The 13,364-nt window shown below is 41.5% G+C and overlaps 1 protein-coding gene across 1 annotated transcript in view; it reads right to left on the bottom strand.

Moving 5' to 3' along the window:
• ASAH2 (N-acylsphingosine amidohydrolase 2) overlaps positions 1-12,563 on the bottom strand; it is a 34,956-nt gene extending 22,393 nt beyond the window's left edge. Inside the window, exons 1-8 of the mRNA XM_070945667.1 lie at positions 12,458-12,563; positions 10,764-10,855; positions 9,803-9,955; positions 9,412-9,588; positions 6,004-6,131; positions 4,642-4,719; positions 2,847-2,967; positions 586-711 (exon numbers count right to left, since the gene is read on the bottom strand). Of these exons, the coding sequence (XP_070801768.1) occupies positions 586-711; positions 2,847-2,967; positions 4,642-4,719; positions 6,004-6,131; positions 9,412-9,588; positions 9,803-9,955; positions 10,764-10,855; positions 12,458-12,563 (981 nt within the window). The remainder of the gene's footprint in view (positions 1-585; positions 712-2,846; positions 2,968-4,641; positions 4,720-6,003; positions 6,132-9,411; positions 9,589-9,802; positions 9,956-10,763; positions 10,856-12,457) is intronic.
• Between the last annotated feature and the right edge of the window lie 801 nt (positions 12,564-13,364).

Raw genomic sequence — 13,364 nt, 5'->3', positions numbered from 1 at the left:
CACACCTTGCAGACAGCTGGTCATTTGCATTCTTTTAGCAAGTCGTTAAAGCCACCTGGACGTTTATCTGTGTCCTCAGGGTCACCTGAATGGTGCAAATGGATGTGGAGCTTTCTTAGGATTGTTGAAAGGATTGTGTTATAGACTGGAGATAGATGATCTTGTATCCCTCCCCTTGGTTGAGAGAGGGCTGTTCAATTTTGACATAGATGGCCTGTTTTACCCCTCTTTCAAACCAGCGGTCCTCTCTCTCCAAAATGTGGTCTTGAACGAATACATACTATTATCCAACAGTCAGTGGGTTATGATGTAACCAAATGCACAATGGAATGATTATGTTCAATATTTATCAGTGGGAACTTAGACCATCTTGAGCATTTTGAAGAGTAATCTATGAGGTAAATTATCCTGAAACCAAAACAATTAGTTGCTCTCTTTGAAAGACAGTCTTACTGGAGTTGAATTTATAAGGTTCTTGCTAGTTTCCTCCTGAGTACCTCTGGTATGTAAGAGGGAAGTTATATGAAACCTCATATAATTTCAACCACAAAATGCACAAACTTTTGATCCAGATCTAATACTTACCCCACCTATAAGGCAGTAATTCCCCATGTTTTCACATGGCTCTCCAGTGTTGATGCAGTGTGGGCCCTTTGTATTCGGAGACACATCACCCAAGTTAGACGATGTAAAAGCTGCTACAAAGGGACCCTGAAAGAGGAAGAAAGTCATATCGGTGACTCCCATTGATCCCACAACATTTATAGCTCAGAATCATCAGCATTTGATGGAGGTAGGAGTATTAAAATTGCAAGATGTCAAGGTGAAAAGAAAGAAGCCCTACTCTTTATAAATGCATATAGGGTCGATATATGTAGAAAAGTTGTTGGGATTGGCCTGTAACACCAGTGGTGGGTTTCTACTGGTTCGGCCCGGTTCGGGAAACCGGTAGTGATGGCAGTGGGAGGCTCCACCCACCCACCGGGACGTCATCACAGACACTCTGCGAATGGAACCTACTACTGTGTAACACCACACCTATCTTTGTGTGAATATTGATACAAGTACATGGTAACCTGCAGACATTGCCACAAAAAAACATCCTCAAGTCTCATGTAAGAAATTTGTGTATTATTCTTGGTAGCATATATGATTTACAAAAACATATATGATTTACAACCATTTGTTTAGTGATTGAAGTTACAACAGAACCGAAAAAAATGACTTATATCTGTTTTTCACACTTACAACTGTTGCAGCGGTTTTGATCACGTGATCAAAATTGGGCTGCTTGACAATTGGTTCATATTTATGGCAATTGCAGTGTCCTGGGGTCATGTGATCAGCTTTTGTGACCTTCTGACAAGCAAAGTCAATGGAAAAGTCATTTTCGCTTAACAATTCGCTTAAGGTGTTGCTAACTTAACAACTGCAGTGATTCACTTAACAGTTGAGGCAAGAAAGGTCATAAAAGGGTTAAAAAACCAACCATCTCACTTAGCAACAAAAATGTTGAGCTCAATTGTGGTTGTAAGTCAAGGAGTACGCTTCCCTTATGAGACTAGACTAAAACAGTATAACAATATTTGAGGAAGTTTGATCAAACAGATACTTATCAAAATGACTTTTAATGAGCCCTGACATTTACTGCAATGTTTTCATTGCCTGCCACATTCAAGCAATATTCTGTGCTTTTAGATTTTGTGAGTAATCACATGGAAATGAAAGTTTGCTTTCTTGTATTTATTTCATTTCACTTGTACTGCCATGCTTTGTTGTTGTGGTTCGTTGCACAGTCAGCCAGATGTTCAGACTGGATTTGGCATTTTTATTCACTTATTTAGTCCTTTCCAAGGTATCTGGGATACAATTATTATTTATATATAAAGTCTGGGTGGCTTACAAAATCCAAAAACAATAAAAAAACAATTAATAACATACAATCCCACAGGAAACCCAGACCAAAGCAATCAAACAATAACAAATCAATCCACACCAAAGGACCAATAAGCACATCACCCACAGGTCTGGGAATAAAACCAAATGTTAAGGCTTTCTAGAACTCCAGAAGAGTGAGCTACTCTCCCACATTTCTCCTGCCAACTGAAGAAAGGAACGCACTTCTCCAATTTAGGCTCCTCACCTTAACCTCCTCAACTGTACTGTGAGTATAATCTCCAAATTTCTTAGTCAATAGAACCTGGAATTCTAGGAACTGAATTTGCAATGCTTCCAGAAAGTAATATAGTTGAACTTTATCAACTTTTGTTGATAAAACCTAAAGTACTAAAGTATCTTGGACAGGGTTTAAAACCTAATGGGGAATAACCATTTGAGGCTATTATTCCATGTATTGCATGGGAAAAGTCCCAGATGCAAATCCCAAGATCTTCACATAGAAATATAACATTTCCTGTATAAAACTGTGGGTAGCTGTCAGTCACTGCCAACCACATGGGGCTATTTGAACTACTAGCTACATTTAATAGAAGGGCTGACACAATTTACTAGTGTCAGTACAAGGAGCCTGAGTGGCGTAGGAGGCTAATGCCTCCTACTAAGGCAGCATTTAACATCCAGCTGCCTGCAATTACTGCGAATTCAATTCTCACCAGCTCAAGGTCGACTCAGCCTTCCATCCTTTCTAAGGTGGGTAAAATGAGGACCTGGTTTGTGGGGGCAATAAGCTGACTTTGTATAAAATATACAAAAGTATGAAGGCTATTGCTTAACGCATTGTAAGCTGCCCTGAGTCTCCGGAGAAGGGCGGCATATAAAAATAAATTTAAAAAAAAATTAAAAAAAAAACTGTGTTGTATACAATGATGCACATTAATTGTTCTTACCTTTCCTGGAAGATATCCTTTATTCTTCTCTTGTTCAAAGAGATAAGCTGCATAGCCAATATTGTCACTATTAACTAAAACGTTGGTGTTATTCATACTGACAGGATGAACAGCAAACCAGCTAGTAAAAAAATTAAAAAGGGAAAGTTAAGAAAGTAACTGTTAGGAAAATATTTACTTACTTACTTACTTACTTACTTACTTACTTACTTACTTACTTACTTACTTGTATGCCATCTATTCCCAAAGGCCCTAGGCAGCTAAAAATATATGATTTAACACGACCTATCCCAAAATCCTGTCTATCACTAATCCATTTATTTTTATTTATTATTAAATATATTCGCCGCACTTCTTGCAGTGATTCTGAGCAGCTTACAATGTGATAAAATATGCAAATATCCAAATTATAAATATATGAACAGGTTAAAATTACAATAAATTCAAAAGCCTGGGTTTGGAGTGGAGAGATGCGGATGGGGCCTTCTGTATTACTGCACCGACCACCTCCAGCCAACAGCTTCTCCTTCAGGACTTCAAGCCAATTGACATAGCCAGGTTTTAAGGCTTTTCCTGAATGTTAAAAGAGATGTGGCAGCTCTCAACTCCTGTGATGAGTAAATTTGCCATGCATGCTACATATGCCACCTGTATAATGTAAAGCATTCTTCTGCACTTTTCTGTGCAGACCAGAAGAGAATATATTTATAAATTAAATACATTCCAGAAATTTATTTTTTTGAAGTACAGGAGGGATGAAGTGGAATGAAACTTTACTGGGAGGGAGTTCCAGACAATGGAGCTGTGATGGAAATGCCTGTCTCTGAGGCACTCTCCAATAATAATCCTGCAGGGTTGGGACCTGGAAATCATTGACTCATTGGATTGACATCTGATTGGATGGATAGAGGAATGCCAAAGGAAATGGTTTCTTAGATACCTTAGATAAAAGTCCTATTGGACTTTAAAAATGACAACCAACAGATCTCATCCAGACCATTGGCAAACAATGGCGCTCCTGCAGCAGAAAGATCACTCAAATATATTTGAGCATATCCATCACCGCCTGAGCTACAGGATTTTGCACCATCTGCAGCTTCCAGAATGTTCTTCAAGGAAAACCCTATTTAGAATACATTATAATAATCCAACTGGAAGGTGATTAGGGCATGAAAGCTTTCAGATTCAGCTATCCTTACTCTTTTTTGGGGGGGGAAACATTAAGCAACATATTAATGCTAAAAGAAACCCAAGCTTAATATAACCCTTTCGACATTTTGTGGGAACATTTTTTTTATTTTTAAACAAAAAAACAATAACCACTCTTTTAAAACTCTGTTCTTGAAAGGGAAGCTGCTAGCATGCAGACTGCTAGTAAGCAGTCAATGATTAATAACCAGCAAGAATACATGTTTAACGTCACTTCCAGTAAGTTATACTTCCAAAACAATGGGGGTATGGTCTTACTTTACTTCCTTTGTTCTTCATCACACAAGTCAGCTTCTCTCAACTTTTTTTCCTTACCTACCTTCAACTTCACCAACTCATCAGACAACGTATGAAAGAAGACAAAGGGGATGAACTTGAAAAAAGAAGACCAAGGTTCAAGACAACCTTTGGCCATTCAAGCTCACCTGTATGTTTGAACCAGTCATTCTTGCTGTCTTATCCCAACCCACCTTACTATCCCAGCCTTTATGAACTGTTATATATGTAGGCTGTAAGCCCTGCTGGGAATAAAATGAACCAATACAGTCTGCCTGAGTTGACTTGCTTCTTGTTTTCAACTTCTCACCTAAACATTCCAATCTCTTGGCCATTATCTGCAACCATTTTCAGCACCGTCATTTCTTTGTCTACGTTTGATGAATACCTGGAAAACATGGAGGAAGTTGGGGGAGGGACGAGAAAAGAGAGACTTTCACAGCAACTAGACTAGAGCTTCTCAATCTTAACAAAGATTTGTGGACTTCAACTCCCAGAATTCCTCACCAGCTTGAAGAATTCAACATTCTCAGCATTCAGCATTCTGAGCACTCAAAATTCATTCTCAGCATTATCAACATCCTTAGCAACATCAACATTAATGTCTCTTGGACATTCACATCAGAGGTGGGTTTCAGCAGGTTCTGACCAGTTCTGAAGAACCGGTAGCGGAAATTTTGAGTAGTTCGGAGAACCGGTAGTAAAAATTCTGACTGGCTCGTCCCCATCTATTCTCTGACTCCCAAGTCCCAGTTGATCGGGAGGAAATGGGGATTTTGCAGTATCCTTCCCCTGCCATGCCCATCAAGTCACACCCACCAAGCCATGCCACACCCACCAAGCCATGCCCACAGAACCGGTAGTAAAAAAAACCCACCACTGATTCACTGATTCACATATGTACCACTTTTACCTATATTCACACTCCTAATGTCATGGAGGTTTTACTATAGATAGACTTTGTCAAGTATGTGCCAATTTCCATTTTTATGTTGATTCTGGTTGTTCGTTTAACGATCTATGTTGCTTTACCATTATAATTTATAATTTCTATCATGTCATTATTATACCATGGATGTTCTGTTGTCTGTAAACTGCTGAATAACGTAAGTTCCAGGTGGTCTAAAATGAATGAATAAATGAATGGCTGAGGAAGGAGTCTGTCTCTTGAACCTTCCAGCATTGCCATTCCTATGATCAACAGTTGATAGTGGCCTTCCCTCATCAAAGAAATGGAAGAAGGAGGGGAAAAAATAATACCCTCTAAATATATTTTCCTCTCCTTCTGGGCATTTTGGAAAGAGAACAAAACAGTAATTCATTATACAGTATTTCAGATAGGGCTGCTATACATTACCTATAGGATTCTGTTTTTTATCGAGCAAGTTCTAAACAAACAAACAGATAATTGTTCAGAGCATTTATCAACCATGATAAATTTAAGCTCTGTGGACTTCAGTTGTCAAATTCCCCAGTCAATATGTTGGAGAGAATTGTGGCAGCTGAAATCCAAACAGCTTAAAGTTACTAAAATTGAGAAACGCTCCCTTTGAGCAAGCAAATCTTAATCCAGGGTTGCGTAGATGTAAATACTATGTCTTAGCTAAATTATAAGATTCACAATACATCCATTACAATAAATGAAAATGCCTCAATATTTTCCTTCCATTACCGGCGTCTTTCAGAAACTGGATTCTGAAGGTAAGAAAGAGGACTTCGGTTGATCTGACTGTTCTCTACCAAACCTGTACCGATAAAAATGTGTCCTTGCACCATATTCTGATGGGCCATGTCAATACTCTGAAAATTAGAAAACAGGGATTAAAAACATGGAAACTGAGACATTTTGATTTGCATCCAGCTTTTTAGCACAAGACTAGTTACATAACAGAAAAATCAACCTTGCGGTCCCAGAAGATCTCAAAGATATTATCATGGAATAGAGCTATTATATAGCTGGTGGATGCTCTCTGGAGGACTCGGGACAGGGGTCATTCCTCAGTTCTGGTCCTATTAGATCTCTCGGCGGCTTTTGATACCATCAACCATGGTATCATGCTGCAACGCCTTGAGGGGTTGGGAGTGGGTGGCACCGTTTTACGGTGGTTCGCCTCCTACCTCTCGGGTCGTACGCAAGCGGTGTTGGCAGGAGGGCAGAGGTTGGCCATGAGTGCCCCAGTGGTTGGTCCTCTTGCCCCTTCTGTTCAACATTTACATGAAGCTGCTGGGAGAGATCATCTGTGGTTTTGGGGTGGGGTATCATCAGTACGCTGATGATACCCAGCTTTTTATATCCACCCCAAACCAGCCCAGTGATGCCCTCGACGTGATGTCCTGGTGCCTGGAAGTGGTACGGATCTGGATGGGGAGTAACGGGCTTTGACTCAACCCGGCCAAGACCGAGTGGCTGTAGATACTGGCATCTCGGGCCGAGCAAGAAGTTCCAACGCTGTCTATTGGGGGCGAGGTGTTGCCCCCCGTAGACAGTGCGCACAACTTGGGCATCCTCTTGGATTCACGGCTGAGTTTGGAGGTCATATCACGTCCGTGACCAGGGGGGCGTTTGCCCAGGTTCGCCTGGATTGACTACTGCAATGCTCTCTATCTGGGGCTGCCCGTGAAGACTACCCGGAGGCTTCAGCTGGTACAGAATGCGGCCGTGTGGGTTGTTGCGGGAGGGACTCGATACTCCCATATTACACCTCTCCTGCGCGGCTTGCATTGGTTGCCGGTTGCCCTCCAGGTGTGATTCAAGGTGCTGGTGTTAACCTATAAAGCCCTTCATGGCTTAGGCCCAGGCTATTTGTCAAACCACCTGCAACCAGCGTCAACTTCCCATCGCCCGGTGAGCTCTCACAGAGAGGGCCTACTCAGGGTGCCATTGGCTAGACAATGTCGGCTGGCGACCCCCAGGGCTAGAGCTTTCTCTGTGAGCGCCCCCACTCTTTGGAATCAACTTCCCTTGGGGCTCCGGTTGGCCCCTGACCTTCGCCCCTTCCGCCGTGAATTGAAAACCTGGCTATTTATGTCCCCCAGCCTAGACTGATGGGGTAGTATATTTTAAAATTTTTTAAACTTTTCATATTTTTGTGTATATTTGTTGATTTTAACAGTTGCTTGGTTGATTGTTGTTGTGAGCCGCCCTGAGTCCTTGGAGATAGGGCGGCATACAAATTTTATAAATAAATAAAATAAAATAAATATAAGAAAAGTAGCTGGGAGAATGCATGGGATAATTTTACTCCTGGATGGCCCTCATGTACCAGCCTTCCTTCCAAAGGAAAGAGTGGTTGCTTGAACACAGATGTTTTGTAACATAGAATGGGAATCATGGACTGAACATTAAATAATATGAGAAATAAATAAAATGATATTTCAAAGAAATGCGCAGAGATAGGCTGCATCCTATCCCAGAAATAAATGTAAACACATCCTAATATGCCACTAGATAGATCAGAACCAGGTATCATCAGCCTGCAATTGAATATTAACATCACAATCCCATGTGTATTTAACACAAAAACCATTACAGGGCAGCAAGTAACACCAGAACCACACAACTCAGAGTCATGTCCCAGGAAGCCACAACTGCTTAAGCCCCATTCTAGTTACCCTCACTATCCTACAATCTGAGACCTCTGTAGCAGTGGTGAAATTCAGCCGGTTCTATCCGGATCGTGCGATCCGGTAACGCTGGTGGTGGGAGGCTCCACCCACCCACCCGGATGTCATCACGTCCCGTTTTTAACCCTCTGCACATGCGCAGAAGGCTCTGCACATGCATGGAGGAGGCGCGCGTGCTCACATTTGTGAACCAGTAGCAAAGGTAAGTGAATACCATCCCTGCTCTGCGGCCTTGCGCTCCACTGCCCCAGCCGATCTTTGTTGCTCCCACTGCTAAGGAGACATGCCTGGCCTCGCTGGCACCCAGGGCTCACTTTATGCATTTTTAGAAAACACAATAGCACTTAGACTTATATACCGCTTCATAATGCTTTACTAAGTGGTTTACAGAATCAGAATATTGCCCCCAACAATCTGGGTCCTCATTTTAGCCCACCTTGGAAGGATGACCCAGTGAGACTTGAACTGCTGGCAGTCGGCAGTCAGCAAATTAGCTTGCCACACTGCATTTTAACCACTGCACCAGCATGGCTTCCCAAATCAGGTTAAAGGGGCTGTAGAGTGTCAAAATGCCCCTTTCTACCACTTTACTAGGTCACGGGGCTGGCTTTGCACCGCAAAAAATAAAAGTGAGGGGAGGAAGGCTGTTTTGGATTTATTTTCTCTTTTTCCATTTTTCACTGTGCAAAGCCAGTCCCATATGGTTCAGGAAGACAACCAGAAGGGCTCTGGCTACTTTAAGCTGCTTTATGCTTCCCCACCCCGCTCTCCATTTTTGCAAATCAAAGCCAGCACCATATAGTCCAACAGCCAGGCTGGGCATACCTCAGCAGCAGCAGGAACAAGAACATGGTGGTGAAGGTTAGCACAGAGTGGCAGGGTCCAAAATGATATAGAAGTGGAGGAACATAGATGGATGGGGGAGTTGCAATGTCCCTGTGATCATAAGTGCAAGTGAGCTGCCAAGTGCCCAAATTTTCATCAAATTTCTCCTGATTCTGGGCTTTTTTCTTTTCTGGCAGCCAGCAAGTTCCTGCTGCCAGGTGAGAGACTTATATAGATCTATTTCTAGCTCATTAGCCTTCATCAGTAAGCCACACCCACATCTCATGTATGATTCATCAGTAAGCCACACCCACAGGGAGAATACATTGCCCCTGTATGATATACCATACAATAAATAAATAAAATAAAGTCATCAAATTGACAATAGAGGCGTTGCAATGGCCATAACTTTGGGTATGAGTCGCAATTCCCTTCATTCAGTGCCATCGTATCTTTGAACAGTCATGGAATGAATGGTCATAAATCAAGGACTACCTGTAGCTATTTTCTCTAGAGTATGGAGAAAGAAACTGTCCTCTTAAAGGAATGTCCAAAGGAGAATAAGAATCCCTTTCAGCCTCAAAAAATACCATTACATGAAGTTAAAATGCTAAATTGGATGTTGCCTTACATTAACGATCCCATTGACAATGGCATTCAGTGTTGGCCTTATAAGACCTCCAGATGTTATCATGAGGAGGGTGTATTGGGCAAAGCCTCCAGGTCCTGAATGGGTATGGGTTCCAGTCATTATGACATTGTTCTGATTGTAGAGATCTCCGTACTTATATTTTAACTGCTTCAGTGCCTTAAAAGAAAGGTTTGAAAGAAATATATTGTCTTGCATTGTTCCATTTTACTTTTATATAAAATATTTTCAATAGGACAAGGAGAGGGAAGAAGAGAAGAGAAGAGAAGAGAAGAGAAGAGAAGAGAAGAGAAGAGAAGAGAAGAGAAGAGAAGAGAAGAGAAGAGAAGAGAAGAGATGAGATGAGATGAGATACTGGTCATTCCTCACCTACCTCTAGCCTTATTCTTTCAGACATCATTCCTATTTCAGCAACCATATGCACTACTCGTTTGGTGGGATTCTGTCGCTCTGCAAGGATGAAAGTTCTACAATATTGTCGTGAGAGGATGCCACCACCTTTCTGATCAGGATTGCCATACCCCATCTACATTGAAACACAACATGTCATTATTTATTCATTTGTTTAAGATTAAAAACTGCTTTGGTGGTTATTGACTTTGAGTGACTAAGTAAAAAAAAAAAAAAAGGAATATAAATCCTTACATTCTGTACTCATATTGTTATACTCTATATACTCTATATACTCATATAGGAACGATAATTAGTCTCTCACATCGTGCCATCATCCTGAACCAAGGAACATCAAGCAAACTCATATATGCCCTGATTTTACTGTAAGAGGAAATCTAATCATCTCAATCCCATTTTGGAACAGCCAACCTTTTTTAGGATTATTGCCAGATTAAACGTGGGAGAAATACTGTTCCAAAAAAAGTGGGGTGAGGGAGAAATGCAGAAGACCTTGCAATCCCTGATGGTATTACCTCTTCAGCAGCGGTGAAATTCAATTTCTTTTATTACCAATTCTGTGGCCGTGACTTGGTGGGCATGATGTGACTTGGTGGGCGTGGCTTGGTGGGCATAGCAAGTGAAGGATACTGCAAAATTCCCATTCCCTCCCCACTTCAGGGGAAGGATACTGCAAAATTCCCATTCCCTCCCCACTTCAGAGGAAGGATACTGCAAAATTCCCATTCCCTCCCCACTCCTGGGGGAACAATATTGCAAAATCTCCATTCCCACCCCAATTTGGGGCCAGCCAGAGGTGGTATTTGCCGGTTCTCCAAACTACTCAAAATTTCCGCTACCAGTTCTCCAGAACCTGTCAGAACCTGCTGGATTTCACCCCTGATAACTAGGCTGTGAGCTATTGAGGCCAGGCAAATACTCACCAAAGGTACTTCAGCTATAGGACCAGTACAATCCGCCCGACCAACACCGATTAAGTAACCCTCAGAACCTTTAGAGAATTCAGGAACAGCATCTGAAAAAAACATAGATAGAAGAGCCTTGGTAGTACAGTGGTCTAAAGCACCCTGTTATTAAGACCAGCTGCCTGCAATTACTGCAGATTCGAATCTCGCCAGGCTCAAGGTTGACTCAGCCTTCCATCCTTTCTAAGGTAGGTAAATTGAGGACCCAGTTGTGGGGGCAATAAGCTGACTTTGTATAAATATACAAAAGGATGAAGGCTATTGCTTAGCGCATTGTAAGCCGCCCTGAGTCTCCGGAGAAGGGCGGCATATAAATCAAATTAAAAAAAAAAAATTAAAAAAAATTAGGCATTCCTTCCAAGACAGGAGCAGGGTTATGCAGAATTTCAAATTTAAAAGCCTATCTAAAATCTTAAACCTAGGTTGACACGGGTGAAAGAACACTGCTTGAGGGGTCCAAAATTAAGTCCAATGAAATGAAACACAGCACAGCACCTTCAGGATGAGAAGAAGTGTGTTTCCTCAGATGGGAGATTTCAGTCGTGGTGACTGCAATAAGCCATTTTGTGAGGAACAGTATTTTGATTCTAAAAGCATGTAAGCAGAGGTGGGTTTTTACTGGTTCGCCCCAGTTCGGGAGGCTCCACCCACCCAACCGGACATCATCACGGACGCTCTGCGCATGCTCCCAGTTTCGAACCAGTAGCGAAGGTAAGTGGAACCCATACTCTATGGGTACTCTATGTTGGTACCCTCAAAAACACCGGTTAAAAAAACAACTAGTTTATTTTCTTTGTCACCTTTCTTTCTTTCTTTCTTTTTCTTTTTTTTTTGGGGTTGTTGTTGCAAATTTTATTTCCAAGTTTGATAAGCAACAAAATCAATGGTGGAATGGAAGATTATGACATCTGTCTCTCACTATTGTTAATAGATCCCGAAGAAGCCAGTATGTTTGCTTTTAAACTGACTGCGCCCCACTGTCCTTATGCTGGACTTTGACCGTAATAAAGATCTGATTGGTTTCAGATGCTGTCTTGCTTTTTCTTTTCTTTTGGGCAAAAAGGAAGAGAACACAAGGAACCAAGGGAAAAGTATAAATAGTGCCATTTTTAGAAGAAAGCTTTAAGAAATTTTGAGTCCCTCAGGAATAATGTTTCAAGGCACTTACTATCCCTTAACTTATTTTTTTTAATTTAGCTTAGTTTCCCCTTTTTCTCTTATTTTACCCCATTATGTGCCTTGCTATATCCATGCCTGTCACCAGAGTACAACCTTCAACACTGCATATAAACATTCCCTTTATTTGGCAGTTGGCAATGTAACAATTACCATCGGAAAAGAAATACAATTTGAGAATTAATTGTAAACACCTAATCCTTTTCTTCTTTTATGCCAGGACCATCCTTTCTTCAAAATCTTCTGGCCCAGTATTTTCTCTTCATTGTCATCTCATCTGTCTTCTTTTTTAATGAGCATATGGGAACATGAATACTCTGGGGTAAAAAAAAATCTTATGAGGGAAAATGAATGGACCAAAGTCATTCCAATCCCATCCTTGGTAGGAAATCTCTCAAGTGCAATTGATAATAACTTCATAGACACCACTATTCCATCACTATTACAATACTGACAGAAGACCTCCAGAGACTTACCACTCGGCTGAACATAGAGGACTAAGAGGGATATGACCACTGCTAGCACTACCATCACGAGGGCAACAGTAACAATGCCAAGAGCAATTGCTGATTTGGATTTCATCAATGGAACAGCAACTATAAAAAGAAAAGTAGAGGAAACAAGTCAAAAGAAGTATCGGTAACCTAGGTAGATGTTTTATATATCTTTGGATAACCTCAAATATTTTGTACTCATGAAGAAGAAGACCACACAGTCTCATAGGCGGAAGTCAATCTCAATAAGACAGGTGGTTAGGGCTGCAAGGTGGATTACAGAATATCCATAACTCTGTAACTCATACTACCACTGATCCTTAGGCAACTGTTTCACATTATCCAACAGTAGCAATAGCAGTAGCACTTACACTTATATACCGCTTCACAGTACTTTACAGCCTTCTCTGAGTGTTTTACAGAGAAAGAATATTACACCAGGGGCAGGTTCCAAATCCTGTTGCTACGGGTTTGCTTGTGTGTGCGCGCAGCACTTCTGCACATTCGCAGAAGCGTCCAGGCAGGTGGGCAGAGCCTTCCACCACCGCCGCTACCGACTCACCTGATCCGGTGCAAACTGGTAGCAACCCACCACTGTAGTACACCAAACAATCTGAATCCTCATTTTACCAACCTCGAAAGGATGAGTCAACCTTGACCTGGTGACACTTGAACTGCTGGCAGTCGGCAGTCAGCAGAATTAGCCTGCAATACTGCATTTTAACCACTGCGCCACCATGGCTCATAGGAGATCCTGTCTTGATTTTATTTTTACATATGCAGCATGCCCAGAGCCTGGTTAGCTACTATCTTGTGTTCTCTCTCTGTTTTTTAACCAACCAAAATCAAAAGCAGAGGAAAAGAATGCACAAAATTATTGAAAAGAGGA

The sequence above is a fragment of the Pituophis catenifer genome, unplaced genomic scaffold, assembly GCF_029215685.1.
Source record: "Pituophis catenifer annectens isolate HBS135680 unplaced genomic scaffold, rPitCat1.0.hap2 SCAF_6, whole genome shotgun sequence".
Classification (NCBI taxonomy): Eukaryota; Metazoa; Chordata; class Lepidosauria; order Squamata; family Colubridae; genus Pituophis; species Pituophis catenifer.
The sequence above is the reverse complement of the archived record's forward strand: the minus strand, read 5'-3'. Positions and strand labels throughout refer to the sequence as shown.